Source organism: Loxodonta africana, chromosome 4 (assembly GCF_030014295.1).
Source record: "Loxodonta africana isolate mLoxAfr1 chromosome 4, mLoxAfr1.hap2, whole genome shotgun sequence".
In the NCBI taxonomy this organism is placed as follows: domain Eukaryota; kingdom Metazoa; phylum Chordata; class Mammalia; order Proboscidea; family Elephantidae; genus Loxodonta; species Loxodonta africana.
In genome coordinates, this window is record NC_087345.1 from 99,322,730 (window position 1) to 99,339,140 (window position 16,411).

General features: G+C 34.3%; 1 protein-coding gene across 1 annotated transcript in view; it reads left to right on the forward strand.

Annotated features, from left to right (window-relative positions):
* ADAMTS20 (ADAM metallopeptidase with thrombospondin type 1 motif 20) overlaps positions 1 to 16,411 on the forward strand; it is a 215,455-nt gene that overhangs the window by 119,501 nt on the left and 79,543 nt on the right. The window contains exons 23-28 of the mRNA XM_064284366.1: positions 663 to 782; positions 1,405 to 1,512; positions 2,717 to 2,881; positions 2,986 to 3,276; positions 4,022 to 4,183; positions 5,481 to 5,657. Of these exons, the coding sequence (XP_064140436.1) occupies positions 663 to 782; positions 1,405 to 1,512; positions 2,717 to 2,881; positions 2,986 to 3,276; positions 4,022 to 4,183; positions 5,481 to 5,657 (1,023 nt within the window). The remainder of the gene's footprint in view (positions 1 to 662; positions 783 to 1,404; positions 1,513 to 2,716; positions 2,882 to 2,985; positions 3,277 to 4,021; positions 4,184 to 5,480; positions 5,658 to 16,411) is intronic.

Sequence of the window (16,411 nt, forward strand, 5' to 3'; positions counted from 1 at the left end):
CTCGCCAGAAGATTCTGTCTATTCCGCCACCTTGGTTCCGCCTCCCACTCTTCTTTATCTTTTTGAAATTTATTTAGCATATTGAATGAAATACATGATAAACCAGGTATAGTTTCAAGAAGTATTTAGTTTCTCTGAATCCCATAGACTCTGCTTCCCATGTGTCAGTGCCTTTAGGGATATATTCACATGATAACTTTTTTAAAGATACAATCAAAGCTAAACGAAACCCATTGCCATCAAGTGGATTCTGACTCATGGCAACCCAATGGCAGGGTAGACCTGCCCCATAGGGTTTCCAAAGCTGTAGTCTTTACTGAAGCAGACTGCCGCATCTTTTCTCCCACAGAGCAGCTGGTGGGCTTGAACTGCCGACCTTTTGTTTAGTAGTTGAGTGCTCAACCAGTGTGCCACCAGCACCCCGTAAGATAAACAATATCATATATTTTGTTACCTTTAATATTTTATTAATATCTTAGTAATAAATCTGAATAAATATGTGTATTGATAGAATTTGCTGATTAGAGGTTTTGACTCTAGTATAAAGGACTTGTAAAAAGATTTATCGAATGTATATTATTAGCTGGGTATTCATTAGATAAATGAACTTTATGTAATTTTGAAAAGATAATGGTTTTTGGTATCTATTTATAATCTTGCAGTGCACAGCCATATGTGGACGTGGGTATCAGATGCGTGCTGTTAAATGTGTCAGTGAGCTCTTCAGTGTGGTGTTAGATGACAGTGAGTGCAGTGAAGCTAGTCGCCCAAGTGACAGGCAGGTAAGGCAGCCTCCTCATGGATTATAAACACGAGAGAGAGTTATGATACAGGAAAATTAAAGATGCGGTAAAATGATTTCCATATGCATTTTTTCCACTTAAACTTACAGACTTTAAAAATGTGTTTGTGTGTGTGTGTGAGAGAGAAAGAGAGAGAGAGTTTATCATTCTTGGTTTTGTCAGGTTTCTAGCTTTATTAATGACATTTTTTACTGTTTACTACCATTGGGTCACTCATTTAACCTGTATGTTTCCATCTTTTGAACTGTAGAAAGTTAACATCTGTTATTGCGAATATCATGAACTTCTAAAGTATGTTACACTTTTTACGGTACTGTTCTGTGTTTATTTAAAATGTTTCTGCTTTTAGTGATATTTTGAAGGACTATTGCTCATTTTCAGCCATCATACAGAATGATCTATGCTTTAGGATTTGGATTTCTGGTGTCCACTACTAGCACTGGACAGCACTTTGTGCTTATGGAAAGTAAAAACCTTTACATAATTCAGTATGCCACTATTCTTGAGTTAGGCATATGGGAGAAGCAATGAAATATAGGATTTAATATAAAACAGTGATTAATTAATTGATGTTTTACATGATCTGTTCTCTTTTGAACAGGACTGTATAGTTACATCATGCCCAATTATCCCTAAAATTGGAGCCACTTCATCACCTGCTCTTACTGTGGAAAAGATAGCACAATGGCGACACGGTTCTTGGACCCCAGTAAGTAAATTCCTTTAAAAGATGCAGTGTTTCTATTATGAAGTTTTTTTAGAGATCAGCAAAATGGTTGCTACAGGTTTTCAAAATTAATGTATGCATTTATCTTCAGGTAATTTGATGGTTTGGAAGGAAGATGGGGTTTAGAATCAGGTTAATTAATTGCTAAATCCTGCTCTGCCTTTCAAGAGCTCTGTGACTCTGGAATTTTAAGTTTTCTGGGTCTATTTTCTAATCTGCAAAATGGGGATAATAGTAATACCTATGTCACAAGTTGCTGTGAAAAGCAGACCCAGTATTAAACTTTTATTGACTTTTGTTTAAACTTCTATATTAATTTCCTAGGGGTATGGTAACAAAACACCACAAGCTAAGTGGCTTGTAGGAACAGAATTGTACTGTTTCACAGTTTTGGACTTATTGATTCCTTCTGGAGGCTCTGAGAGAGTAACTGCTGCGTGCCTCCCTCCTAGCTTCTGGTAGCTCCAGATGTTCCTTGGCTTGCAACCGCAGTGTCATGTGGTATCCTCCCCCGTCTCTCTGGCTCTGTGTATCTTCTCCTCTTTTATAAGGACACCAGTCATGTAGGATTAGGCTAACCCTCCTCCAGTATGACCTCATGTTAACCTAACTGCTAACATCTTCAAAGACCCTATTTCCAAACAGGGTCACATTCACAAGTATAGGGGTTAGGTCTTCAGCATATTTTTGGAGGGAGACACTATTTAATCCGTAACAGCTACTGGCATTTGTTTTTCTAAACTGACAGCTTTAATGTATTGGTGTATATATTTTGCTTTAATCTTATGTGGAACATATATTTCAAGCTTCATGTATTCTCTAAATATTTTAATTATGGGATCATATTTACTATATCTGTTAGATCTTTCAATGGTATTTTTTAACCATATCTTGAGATATTATATAAAATGTTTTTCAGTATCTTTAATTTTAGCAAATAACTAATTATCATGTTAAGAACTTGAGTGTGTTGTCCTTATTATCCCAAATATCTAATTTGGGAAATGTGTGATCTAAATTGATTGGAGTATTCACTGCCCCTGTCTTTGAGTCAGATGTCATGCCAGGTGATATAATTTAAGATTCTCAAGAAACCTGATGTTCTAGAAATTTGAGAAATAGCTGTGGAATAGGGAAGTGGAAGAAATACTCTATAATGTCTTGGCATAATGGTTTTCTCTGTAAGTGCTCCGTGTCTTGTGGAAGAGGCAGTCAAGCTCGCTATGTAAGCTGTCGGGATGTTCATGATGGAATAGCAGATGAATCGTATTGTACCCATTCACCCCGACCTCCTGACGTATCTGTCTGTTTTAGCCCTTGTGGAGAATGGCAAGCAGGGAATTGGTCACCTGTAAGTATTCTTATAAGAAAAGGGAATGAAATTTTTAAATACAATATTTAAAAAATAATCATGTAGTATATCACATTATAAATATTGGATAAACTTTTGCTCAGTGTTCAGCATCCTGTGGCAATGGAAAAACAACTCGAGAAGTTTTATGCATCAACTACCATCAGGCGATTAATGAGGATTACTGTGACCCCGAAGTTCGTCCTTTGACAGAACAAGAATGTAACCTGGCAGCCTGCCCGCCCATGTACAGCCACTTCCCTAGTTCCTCTGAGCAGCCAAGCCATTCTCCAGGCAGGGATTTTCCATTAACTCACAAACCAGAAGATAATCAAAATCAGGGGGTCCATCCATCAATTGGAGGAAACCAGTGGAGAACAGGACCGTGGGGATCAGTAAGCCATTTTATTGAGTTATATTAATTCTGTAATTTAGTTATATTATAGCCATATAACAGATCTGTACTTAATGACGTCAGACTCTTTTAATGCTAAATTTATCAGAAGATCATTAGTTTAAATTCTAAAAGTATTAAGCGATACTTGATGCAGATTACAAATTCCTATCATTCTTGTTGAGTTATACAATAATGTGACACTGTGCCTGCAAAGTGATGTACTTAAAAATGATCTGATTAGAGTCCATTATAATACAAAGGACAACCTTTTAAGAGAGAAAACTGCAAATGTTTATGAACAAAAAATCAAAACAAAAAATTAGTAATACAGTAATGCAGTGAGTGGGTGTAAAATTATGATGAACTGTAAAAGACACAATTGTAGTCCATATTTAGCATCAGATTGATGGCACAAAATAAAAGCACCAATGTAAAAGTTAAGTAACTGAATGCTATCTTTTGTTTTCTATTCCTTCCTTGTGAGACCTTAAAACTTGAATTCCTTTTCCCTAAACACTTAGGACAAGGGTGAAAAATTATTTTGTCAACAAATTCTAATGAAGCTGTCAGTAACACTCAGGTGTTTTGACAGACTTTTTTGATTCAACCTGTGATTTCAGTTGGGAAGATTTTAACACAGAGTTTGATTTTTGATTCAGTTAAAGTACTGAATTTTTCCTCCATGTTATTTCATGATCTGGAAGCTGCAGTTTATGTGTATGTCTGTGCTTCGTCCTTGTCAGTGCTCCAGTAGTTGTGCTGGAGGTCTTCAGCACAGAGTTGTGGTCTGCCAGGATGAAAATGGACAAAGTGCCAATTACTGTGCTGCAGCCTCGAAGCCCCCAGAGTCAAAGCTCTGTGATTCAGGACCTTGCCCACAGTGGAACTACGGCAGCTGGGGAGAGGTAAGTCATAAGATTTTCTAAACTTGTAAAGATTATGACTTCTCTGAAGTGTAAAAGTTAAACACTTCATGCAATTAAAACCCATTGCCGTCGAGTCACTTCTGACTCATAGCGACCCTATTGGACAGAGTAGAACTGCCCGGTAGATTTTCCAAGGAGCGCCTGGTAGATTCGAACTGCCAACCTCTTGGTTAGCAGCCGTACCACTTAACCACTACACCACCAGGGTTTCCTTCATGCCATTAGATAATCTTATTATTTTTCTTTTTTTTAATTCAGTGATTAAAACCACGTGGCTTTAATGGATATTCTTCACCTTATAAGTCACTCATTTATATTGTTGGAACCATATAGTGTGCAGCTTTATCACACTGGCTTCTTTCACTTGGGAAACTCTGGTGGTGTCGCGGTTAAATGCTACGGCTGCTAACCAAAGGGTCTGCAGTTTGAATCTACCAGGCATTCCTCGGAAACTATATGGGGCAGTTCTACCCTGTCCTATAGGATCACTATGAGTTGGAATCGTCTCAATGGCAATGTTTTTTTTGTTGTTGTTGTTCTTTCACTTAGCAAAATACTTCGTTGTATGGATGTACCACAGTTTGTTCACCTATTGGAGGACATTTTGGTTACCTCCAGTTTGGGGGCAATTGTGAATAAAGATGCTATAAACGTTCTTGTGCAGGTTTTTATGTGTGCATACATTTTTCATTTCCTTTTTGTAAATACCTAGGAGCATGATTGCTGGATCGTATGGTAAGGTTAGCTTTGTGAGAAACTGCCAGGGTGTCTTCCAAAGTGGCTGTATCATTTTTCATTTCTACCAGCAATGAATGAGAGTTCCTGTTGCTCCACATCCTCACCAACATTTGGTGTCGTCAGTGTTTGGATTTTAGCCATTTTAATAGGTATAAAATGGCATCTCATTGTTTTAATTTGCAGTTCCCTAATCACGGGTGATGTTGAACATTCTTGGTTTATTTGTTACCTAACAAAAAACAAGCAACAACAACAACAAAAAAAAACACATTGCTGGGAGTCGATTCCAACTCAGTGACCCTAGGGGACAGAGTAGAACTGCCCCATAGGGTTTCCAAGGAGCAGCTGGTGGATTCGAACTGCCAAGCTTTTCATTAGCAGCCGAGCTTTTTACCAGTATGCAGCTAGGGCTCCACTTGTTACCTAGAGAGGAATATTAAGAATTGGGCAAAAATGATACAATTTAAACTTTAGTTTAAGCAACAGAATTTTTTCTTTAAAGCCACGTAATGTTGAATTTTCTCATTCTCGTTTTTAGTGTACACAAACTTGTGGAGGAGGAATAAAATCAAGATTCGTAATATGTCAATTTCCCAATGGCCAAATGTCAGAAGAGCAAAACTGTGAAATCTTAAACAAGCCACCTAGTGTGACACAATGTCATGTGCATGCTTGCCCTGATGATGTTTCATGGCATCGGGGACCATGGAAATCGGTACGATAGTATTCTTACTCTTTTTGTTGTTTTACTCTGTCCCTTTTACTTTAAATCCTCTTTATAAATTGTGAAACGCATATGCTATACTTCCTCTGATTTATTTTTAAGAAAACCATTGGCCATCTTGGCTCGTGCTGTTAAATTTGATAGTTTAGAAGCAGAATCCTTCTAACTTCAAGTACTGTTTTATATATATATATATATACACACACATACACACACATATATATATAATTTTATATGTATTTATATTTTTATATGTGAATTTTGAACCATAGCACTATTCTGATGGAACCGTTTTTCTCCATTGCATCTTTGACTTACCCTCTAATCAATCAGAAATGTTTTATTATTTACATTTGTATATAATGTTAATAGTGTGTGTATAACAATGGCAAATTAAGGCTGTGTCTTGTTTGATCCTATAACTTCATGTGGCTTTTGTCTGTCAGTGTTTTAACAGCTGATCCAAAACCAAATAATGTTGTTTAAACCTTTGTTTTTATCATTGTTAAACTCAGTGTTTTGTCTGGAATGTGAAAAGATTATATTAAAGAAAAGATAGAGAAATTTACTTACATAAAGTAAATTAATTGTTTACAGTTTGTCAGATACATCATTGAAGAGTATGCCTTTTATAATAATTTATATTATATTCATTTTTTCAACTGTGTGGAGTTACTGTTTTTCGGGCATATTTTGATTTTTGTTTTGTTATTTGGAGCCATAGACAGTATTCATAAATGTTGTTCATTAATGGTTTATTATCTCCAGCATTCTCTAAACATCCAGGTTTTGAGGAATAATTAATATATAAATCGAATGAAATTTGCAATATGGTCACCTTTAAACTTCTGAATCATAAAGAACCAAGTTCACTTCTTACAGATGAAAAATTGGTTTGAGTCTAAAATTTATGTATAACTAAATTTATAAACAGTTCATTATTTGGAAAATAATTATACCTTCAGTTTTATAACCAGCCCTTGTTGTCTGCACTTATATTGTTTTTGCCCAAATCATACCTTTACCCATGAGACTTGGGTTTACATATTGTGGAGAGATTTGATTTGGGCAAAAGTAGGTCAAGTTCAGGTTCAGGCTGAAATTCATCTGTGACTGATGATATAAAGAAACGAAACATTTTTATTTTAAAGAAAATCTTAGAGTAAAATTGCCGCTTGAGAGGACCATCACTTTCTGGGAAATAACAAAAACATTTTGCCATAAAAAGCAGTCATATATTTTGCTTAACGAATGTTTCTTGAGCATCTTCTATACCCTAGGCACAGTGCTACAGAAATAATTAAGACGTATTTCTTACTCCCATGGTGTTTACAGTCTAGTTGAGGAGATTTGAAATGCTGTAGGAATCCACCATAAAAGCACATTATTTTTTGTTAGCTGTCACGGATTGGAAATTCACTTGCTCCTTACACGTTCGGTCATTTCGTTGGCTTTAGTTCGCAAGCCTGATTCTTAGTGAGGTTATGGATTGCCTTCTTGGAATTTTGCCCCAGTTAGAAAAGTAGAATTCTAATATCTAGAGACTGAATTGTACTTGCATTTGTGTCTGAGCACGAAGGTTGTGTTTCCCCCTACTCATTCATGACGTGATTAATTCACTAAGAATTAAATATTTACCAGGTCTCCTGCTTTGTGCTAAGAATCGAAGTACCTAGAATGAAATGTTTTTGAGTTAGATGTTCTGTTCCAGGCATCAGCAAACTATGGCTTGTGAACCAAATCTGGCCCGCTGTCTACTTTTGTAGATCAGTTTTATTGGAACACAACCAGGCTCATTTGTTTACATGCTGTCTATGGCTGCTTTTGCACTACAGTGGCAGAGTCGAATAGTTGCAACAGAGACTGTGTAACTTGTAAAGCCTGAAATATTTACTACCTGGCCCTTTGCAGGAAAAGTTTGCAATCCGTGGTCTATTTAATAAACATTATAATGCTTTTAAAATTCAACATAAAAATTTACATCAAGTTTTTTTAATGGGTTTTTTTTATGGAACATTAAGATCGCAAATATTCCTTTTGGATTGGTATTAGATGTTTTTGATCCTTTGTTTTGTATTTTAAAACATCTTAAGGTTACCAGCCTTCTCTACGTATTCACTATGGAATTCTCATGGTGCTTGTATATTTAGTTGGAATGTATCTAATACCACATTCCAATATATTTGTGTCATGCTTTTTTTTTTTATGTAAATGATGTTTTAAGTGAAAAAACACGAATGTTCATTAGAGTCCTGTGCAAAACTTCTTAAGTCTTGCAGAAACAAATGATCAAGAAAACATTAATAACCACAAATTATAAAATAGTAAGACAAAAGTACAGAATTCTTTATTGTTTAATACATGTCTATTCCAAAAGAAGTTGAGTGAAGAGTTTAATCTTTGCACTAGTGGAAGAACTGTAATTTTTAAAATCACAATAAGATTTTATATCAGAATTTTTACAAACCTATTTATTTACTTTTTACATGTGTAAAGTACATATGTATTATTAGATGTCTTGATTTCTTTTATTATATGAAGAATATTTATTCCTTAAATTACCCTTTTATATTAAAAGGCTTTAAGGGATCTAAGTTTTGTTGGCAAAACCAGATACAACTTTTTACCTCTTTCAGTGTTGCTTCCTGTTAGCCAAACTTCAGAATACCTCTTATTAATATATCAGGTTAGTACTCTTTCATGAACAACCTTAATGTCAACAGATCCTGTCACTAAGTAAGGAAGTTAAAAACATGTATACATATATATAAATGACATGAAATCTCAGAAACTATGTTTTTCATTTTAAAGCAAAATTAAAATATGCAGTGCTAAATCATTTTATAATATTAGGAAGAAAGTTGTAAGCGTGCATTTAAATTTGCTAAATGTTTTTGGTAAATCTTGTCCTGTAATAACTAATAAGCATGATTAAAGAAAGGAATAAATAAATATTAATCTGTGTTAATTTAATGACTATATTTTTGTGCTTAGTCAATGTGAAATAATTGTATTTTAACTCTTGCTTATTTGACATGTGTTGTGGTTTTGTGCTTTGCTTAAATTCATATGTATGTTTTATTTTTACTCCTTGGATCAGTACCTAAGATGTTTTAAGTCACTGAACAGATACTGTATTGTAACGAATGCCTCCTGTCTTTTGCTGGTATTTTTCTTATATAACAAATTGTTACATTCGCTTATTAAACATTTGATTATTGAATAGTGTATGTTTTCATACTTTTACTTACTGTATGTATAAGTTACTGCTATTTTTCAGGTTATATTTCTGTCTGTTAGAAAGAAACTAACAGTGGGATTTAAAGAATAAAATTTATTGCTTAGCTCTCAATTTTAAATACTAGAAAATTTTACATTTTTATATATAATGAACAATAAATAAAAATTTATGATGTAAACATATTTCTTAAATTAAAAATAGATGTGCTTATGATGAAGGTAGTCTTTAAAAGGTAAGTGAAAGTTTTATTTTTCTATTTTCTTGTATGTATTAAAGGAGATTACATTAACACAATAGAACTCTTTGAGCAAATAAATCTATATTAATCTATATGTAATTTCCTATCAAGTCTATTTAAAAAGTGATTCATCCTTTTAGAATGTTTTTATTTCCTACATAGAATAAAATCATATTTGGTAAGAAAATAAATTTTATACCAGTGCGTTATGGGTTTTGTTACGGAAGTAATGAAGATTCAGCTTAAGAAAAAAGACTGTATTTTTTTCTTTTTAGCTTTAAGATTTTTTTTCCTCACAAAGTTTTTTTTTTTTTTTTTTAATGAAAGCTTGCCAGTTACACCCTCTTGATTCTAGCTCTTTTCCTGAGTTTCTTTTAAAAAATAAAATGCTCTCCTATAGCATTGTGAGGAAAAATACATATTGTTCTAAATCTCTAATATGATAGAATGGAATGCAACAAACAGCAGCCCTTTCAGAAATCAGCCTATGGCAGCAGCAGCAGCAGCACACACCCAGTCAATCTGAAGTTTGTTGCCAACAGCTTTGCATAGGCAAAGAACACTGAGAATCTGAATAGAGGGGTTGGAATGGTCCTACTATAGCTCCCATTCAGGGTGAAATTCATTCAGGGGGAAACTTTTTATTTTACTCCTAAGGCCAGCAGAAGCTAGAACAAGGTAATTGTGGGGAAATGGTTTCAGGACACTGTCAATTCCATATTTAGACTTTGTAAGGTAAAGTGTTCCATAAAAACATTTATAATAATTAGTTATTTAAATAAATTTGAAAAAAAAACACATATAAACATATTGATAGGATGGAAATCTATTTTATTCTAAACTTATAGACATATTTAATTATTAATAAGTATTTCAAAAGAGTATTTTGACTTATTATAGAGTATTTCCACTTATTATGTTTGTTACCATATCCTGCTAAGGGTCATTCATTGATTCTCCCCAAAATCATGAACCTCTGTTATGTGTCAGCTACTCTGCTAGTCACTAGAGGTAAACCATGCACAACCAACCCCTGTGTACAAGAAGTTGGTAGTTAAGTGATTAATGTACTAAATAAACATGATTAGAATGCAGGGTAGAATTCCTATTGCATTTTGGTAACAACCATGTGTTTTATAATATTAAATACTCATATTATTTGGGACCTAATAGGTTAGAAAAATGCAAGAATTAGTAATGAGGATTGTACAGGGCAACAAAATAATTCTGCCAGAAGATTCTTATAGAAAGCCTAAACTAGTCCGATACATTCCATTGTAACCTGAAAAGAGATAAATGGTGTCGTCCTAAGTCTCCGCCATAGGAGAATAGTCTTTGCATAACTGTAGCCTCCTCTTCTCTGCACCCATGTCTTTCATGCCTCACCAAGAGGGAGAATGAGGACGGATGTATAGTTTGCCCTAGATGTGATGCTCTGAAAATAATCTTGGAGATACACATGGGCCTTGCAGGTTTGATATGTATGATCTAGCAAAAATTTAAGTATATTCTCTAATAATGTTTTGATCATAAAAGGAAGCTCTGTGTGTGTGTGTGCATGCTGTTGAATGAAGTTAGAATGTGCAGTTTAAAATAACTAAAAAAATCTCAACTTCAGTGTTATGTCATATTTTACATTGTATTTCCATATTAAAGGAAGTGAAAATGCCCATATTTCTATGAAAATTTCCTTGTATTTTCAGGCATAATGCTTCAGAATGTTTAAGAATCTCTGGAAATAGATTTTGTTGCTTTAGAAGCATTTGTTTTCAGTGATGCACAATATTTATGTGTTATATAATGAGACTATTTAAGGAAGATAGACATTATTAATACTAGTGCACTTAAGATACCCCAAAATTTTTTAGAGATTTTATGTGTCAACTTTCAGTAGCCGGCAGTTCGAATCCACCAGGTACTCCTTGGAAACCATATGGGGCAGTTCTACTCTGTCCTTTAGGGTCTCTGTAAGTTGGAATCGACAGTGGTGGGTTTTTTCTTTTTTTTTTTTTTTTGGTTTATACCCTCCTTAGTAAAAAGTTTTGAGCATATATCCTATATCTCTTATTATATGTTATATGGCAAATATAAGCTAATATATAAATATATTATTGTATATGATTAATTGACTATAAAAACATTAATATAAAAGGATAATGGAAACCCTGGTGGCATAGTGGTTAAGAGCTACAGCTGCTGACCAAAAGGTTGGCAGTTCGAATCCACCAGGTGCTCCTTGGAAACTCTGTGGGGCAGTTCTACTCTGTCCTGTAGGGTTGCTATGAGTTGGAATGGACTTGACAGCAATAGATTTTTATGGGTAAAAAGATAGCAGATGTTAAATATTAAGTATGATTTTTATTTTCATTTTATGTCTTACTGAACTGTCCCTGTTCATCACACACAAAAAGTGACAGAATATGCTTCATTAGCCTTGAAAACCTTGGTTCAAAACTATGTTATAGCAATTCAAAAACGTTCTAAATGTAGTTTATTTCAGTATGAAACCAAAACCAAACCCAGCACTGTCGAGTCGATTCCGACTCATAGCAACCCTATAGGACAAAGTAGAACTGCCCCACAGAGTTTCCAAGGAGCACCTGGTGGATTCGAACTGCTGACCCACTACGCCACCAGGGTTTCCTTATTTCAGTATATATTATACCTCAAAATAGCAAAGTTTATCATTGAATGCGCCTGGTTTATACAGTAATCAATTTTAAATTCAATACAATTATTCAAAAATTTTTTATTGAAATTTGTCTTCCAAACTTCTATTTTCCATGATGTCATTTAATTCTTGAAACTACTAGAAGGAGTTATATTTTAGCAAACAGATTTTAAACAATGAAACTTTAGACGATTTGGAAGATACTTAAATAGATTAGAAGACTTTGTTTCAGAGTTTTAAAAATATACACTTGTAAGAGTTTTTTATAGTTGGCATATTGCTTCTAGCAACAAAATCACATAACACTAGAAACATTTCCAAATATTTCAAAATGTTCGCCCCTTTACCCAGACCTAGAAGCTATTTCCAAAAACAGCTAGTTCCTCTAAAAAAAAAAAATGTCTCCTTTGCCTTAAAGGGATAAATTATGAGGGTTTTTGTGTGTGTGTGTGTGTGTGTGCCTATCAGGTAACACACATTTATCATTATTAGAAAAAAATCAGCAAATATGAAAAAAGCATATTATTGTAATAGAAAAATTAATAATTCTTTGTAGCCTGACAGTCCATTTGGTAGTCTGAAGGTAATTAGCAAACTTGCTATGTTTATAACTAAAACAAGAACAAACCAGCAGCATATATACATACATATATACACATACATGTACATATATATAAACGTATACATATTTACATATACATACATATACACACATATGTATGTGTATATATAATGTGTTTTCCTAAGTGGTCATGTGTAAACTGCAGTGGGCACACTGAAAATAAATGACAAAGTGATGATTGCTCTTCTGTCAAGACACATAATTTATATGTTTTTTTTTTTTTTATGTTATTGACATATAGTCCCCTATGGTAAAGCTGACTTTCTTATTGTTTTAGATCAAAAACAAATATAAGTAGATGTTCTAAAAAATTTTTTGGCACTCCAGTGAATCATTTTGTCACTTTTGAGATGTGCTTTTGAAAAACTGTGCCTTAGATAATCAAATGTGGGAATGTATCTCTAAAGCCTTTCAAGTCATTTACAGGATCTGGACTGGAATTATATAATTTTCTTTTGTAGACTCCATCCTCTGTTTCCTGGTTGTCCTCCTCCATCCCCAATATCATACTTAAACTCACACACCAATTAATTCCTCAACTTTGTAGGGCATATCTAGGAAGGTACTTTATTTATTTTCACATTGTATTATAATATGACTTTTGATACACTAAAACTCTTATTTTCCCTTGGGTGTTAGAACAATGATATTACTAAATGAATATATTCAGTTTTGAATATAAATTTAGAAAAGACAACCTATAGAATGCAGCATTGAGACTATATGAAAGACTAATTGAAAAAGGCAAAATAGTGTTTTGTTTTAAATTATAGAGCCATAAATAGCAGAGCAATTCTACCAAATGGATGAAATATTGTCTCCACTAACCTGGAGGTACTGAAGTTCAAGTTTATTAATAAATATTAATGACTGGTTCAATTATTGGCATCAAATTAAGAATGACTGTACAAGATTAGATTCAGAAATCAGGAAAGAGAAGGATAGAGGGTTTGCCTTCCACCAATTTCTAACTATTCAAAAGTCTGGTTCTAAGTTCTCAGTTATTTGAACTTCCACTGGAAGAAGAGATTCACTGGGTGTACCTACTAAAGTATAATGTTCATTTTTAATTATAGTTGGGCAAATGTTTAAACTCTTTGTCTCAGGTTTTTCATGTATAAAGCAATGTATTAAAATAAAAGTACCTATATCATACATTTGTGAGAATTAAATGAAACAATGCAAAGTTTTTGGTGGATGGCTTAGTAGATCACATAATAAGTGCTTTATTTAATATTTATGAATTTGATACCAGTTGTTAACTGAGCTTGAAAGTAATCCTTTAAGACAGCTCTGAACTACTTTCAATCTGTCTGGGCTTATGATATTTTGCACTTGTGACCCGGGGAAACTTGGAAGCTTTGAAAGTAACAATGGCCACTAAGCTGCCAAAAACTCATTCCTCCATGCCTACATGTGTCCCCAGATTAATCCTTTCAAGATTATTGAGAACCCCGTATGTATCAAGCACTTAGCTAAGTATTGTAGAAAACCAAAGATGAATAAGAAAGGCATACTTCCCTCAAAGGACTCATGGTCCAGAGGAAGTTAAGCATATAGATAGCTGTAACACAATGCAGAAAAGGAATAATGTCATAGAAAGTGAGAAAATGTGCATTCAATTGGAGAAATGGGTCAGGCTGTATGAATGAGAAAGCACTGGCTTAAGCTTTGGTGAATAGATAGGATTTGAGAGGGAAAGGAAGTACCAGGTAGGAGACTATCCTGAAATTCACAGAGACCAGAAAGAGCAGTTCAGTTTGACTGGTATAGACGGTTTGTGAGAGTCAAGGTAGGGGTGTAAGTTTAGAAGTAGCACGGTAAAACCTGCAAAAGCCAAAACCTGTGTAAGGCAGAAATCTGTCAGAGAAGGAAAGCTAAAATATATTCCACTAATGAGTGATAGAAAAGTAGTAAGAACGCATCCTGTCAAAGGTGGAAAACTTGCAAAACCTGGGAAAACATGGCAGACCCGTCAAGTTCCTGCTCTCACAGGTTTCACTGAATAAGTGAGCACTGATGAGTACTATGCTTAAGAGATTTTAAAAATTCTATAGGTATAGGAAAACCACTGATTTTTTTGGAGTGGAATTAGAGCTCTGTTTCAGGTAGATTAATAGATAATTGTTATCATGAAATATAAGCAAATTGATACTGTGAGAGACTAGAGATGGGAAGTTGAATAGGAGGCTCTTCTAAAAGTCTAGGGGGATGAACTAGAGACCACTCATTCAGTTATTCATCAGGCATTACCCACAACACTCAAGTGTTTGTAGGTGGAGGAGAGGTTGGTAAGACTATTCTTGGTCAAAAGGTGGGATGGCATCTGTAGATGGGAGGAAAAGTACAGATTTTTTTTTTAGTGTCAAGAGAATAAAGTTAAGAGAAGTCATGGTGGATAATTTTGAGATCAGGGAAGTTTGGGCTTGAAGAGAGTAAAACTTGGGCAAGAAGTCAATTTGAGAACACTGGAATTATAAAGGAAACCCTGGTAGCATAGTGATTAAGAGACCAAAAGGTCAGCCTTTCAAATCCACCAGCTGCTCTTTGGAAACTCTATGGGACAGTTCTACTCTGTCCTATACGGTCACTATGAGTTGGAATTGACTCAACGGCAACAAATTTTTTTTTTTTTTTTTAAGGATTATAAACTAGTGTCAGGAGTCCATTTGAGCATCCATAACATGACTTTGCATTAGATTGTCTCACATAAGGGAATATAAATTTGACTTCAAGAGAAATATAAACCTGCATTTACCAAAACAATACGTGTTAGATTGTCTCATATAATGGAATATAATCTTGACTTCACCAAGAGAAATATAAAACTACATTTACCAAAAGAATTTGAAAAGATATTATTATTCTTAACCCTAGTAAGATGTTAAATATTAAATCTATCCTAGATCTTGTAGGGGAAGAATAAAAGCTGTGGTGCTGGATTGCCTAGGTTTGAGTTGAGACTGCTGTTATTTAGAGTAATGACCTTCAGCAAGTTACTTAACATCTTTAAGACTTCGTTTACTTAGAGTAAAATATAAAGCTACCTTAAAAGAGTAGTAGTATTATTAATTATTATTATTACTTAGAATTAAATGGAACGATCGGGAAAAGTGTCTGGCATAAGACCTAGTATGTAAAGGCTGGATGTATTTTGCTTACCATTATTATTTACCCAAAGATATATACATATCCCCTTCCTCAAAGACCTGAAAATCCAAACACATCAAACAATCTGAAAAAAAGATCCAGTTAAGCGAGTTATATTCTAGTATGGGAAAAATCAATTTAGGCTGGCATTTAGATTTTTTTTAAACTAATCTTTTAAGGAAATATAACAATTATTCAGAGAAATGCCAAATCATAAAGGTACTGTTCAGTGAAGTTTCCAAAGAGGCCCCACCTATGTAGCCAGCATCTAGACCAAGCACATCAGTACCTTGGAATTGCCTCACATGCTCCCTTACAATTATTATTCCCCCCATATGTTAACTATTCTGACACCAAATACCATAGATCAATTTGCATGCTTTTGAACTGTACATAAATGCATTTTACATAATTTACATATTTATGTTTGTGAAAGCCACAATGATGTTTGTGAGATTCATTCTATATATTGTGTGTAATTGTAGTTCTTCTTTGCAATCTAGAATTAATTATATAAATATATCACGATTTATCTGTCCTAGTGCAAATGGTTAAGTGCTCGACTACTAGCTGAAAGGTTGGCAGTTCGAACCCATCCAGAGGTGCCTCGAAAGACAGGCATGGTGACCTTCCAGAAGGTCACAGCCTTGAAAACCCTGTGAGCCATCTACTCTGCATACACGGATTCGCCTGAGTCAGAGTTGACTAGATGGCAACTAACATCAACAATAGTTGACAAGCATTTGGGACTGTTTCCGATTTGAGAATTACAAACAATGCTGTTGTAAACTTCCTCACATGTGTCTTTTGGTGAACATGTGTG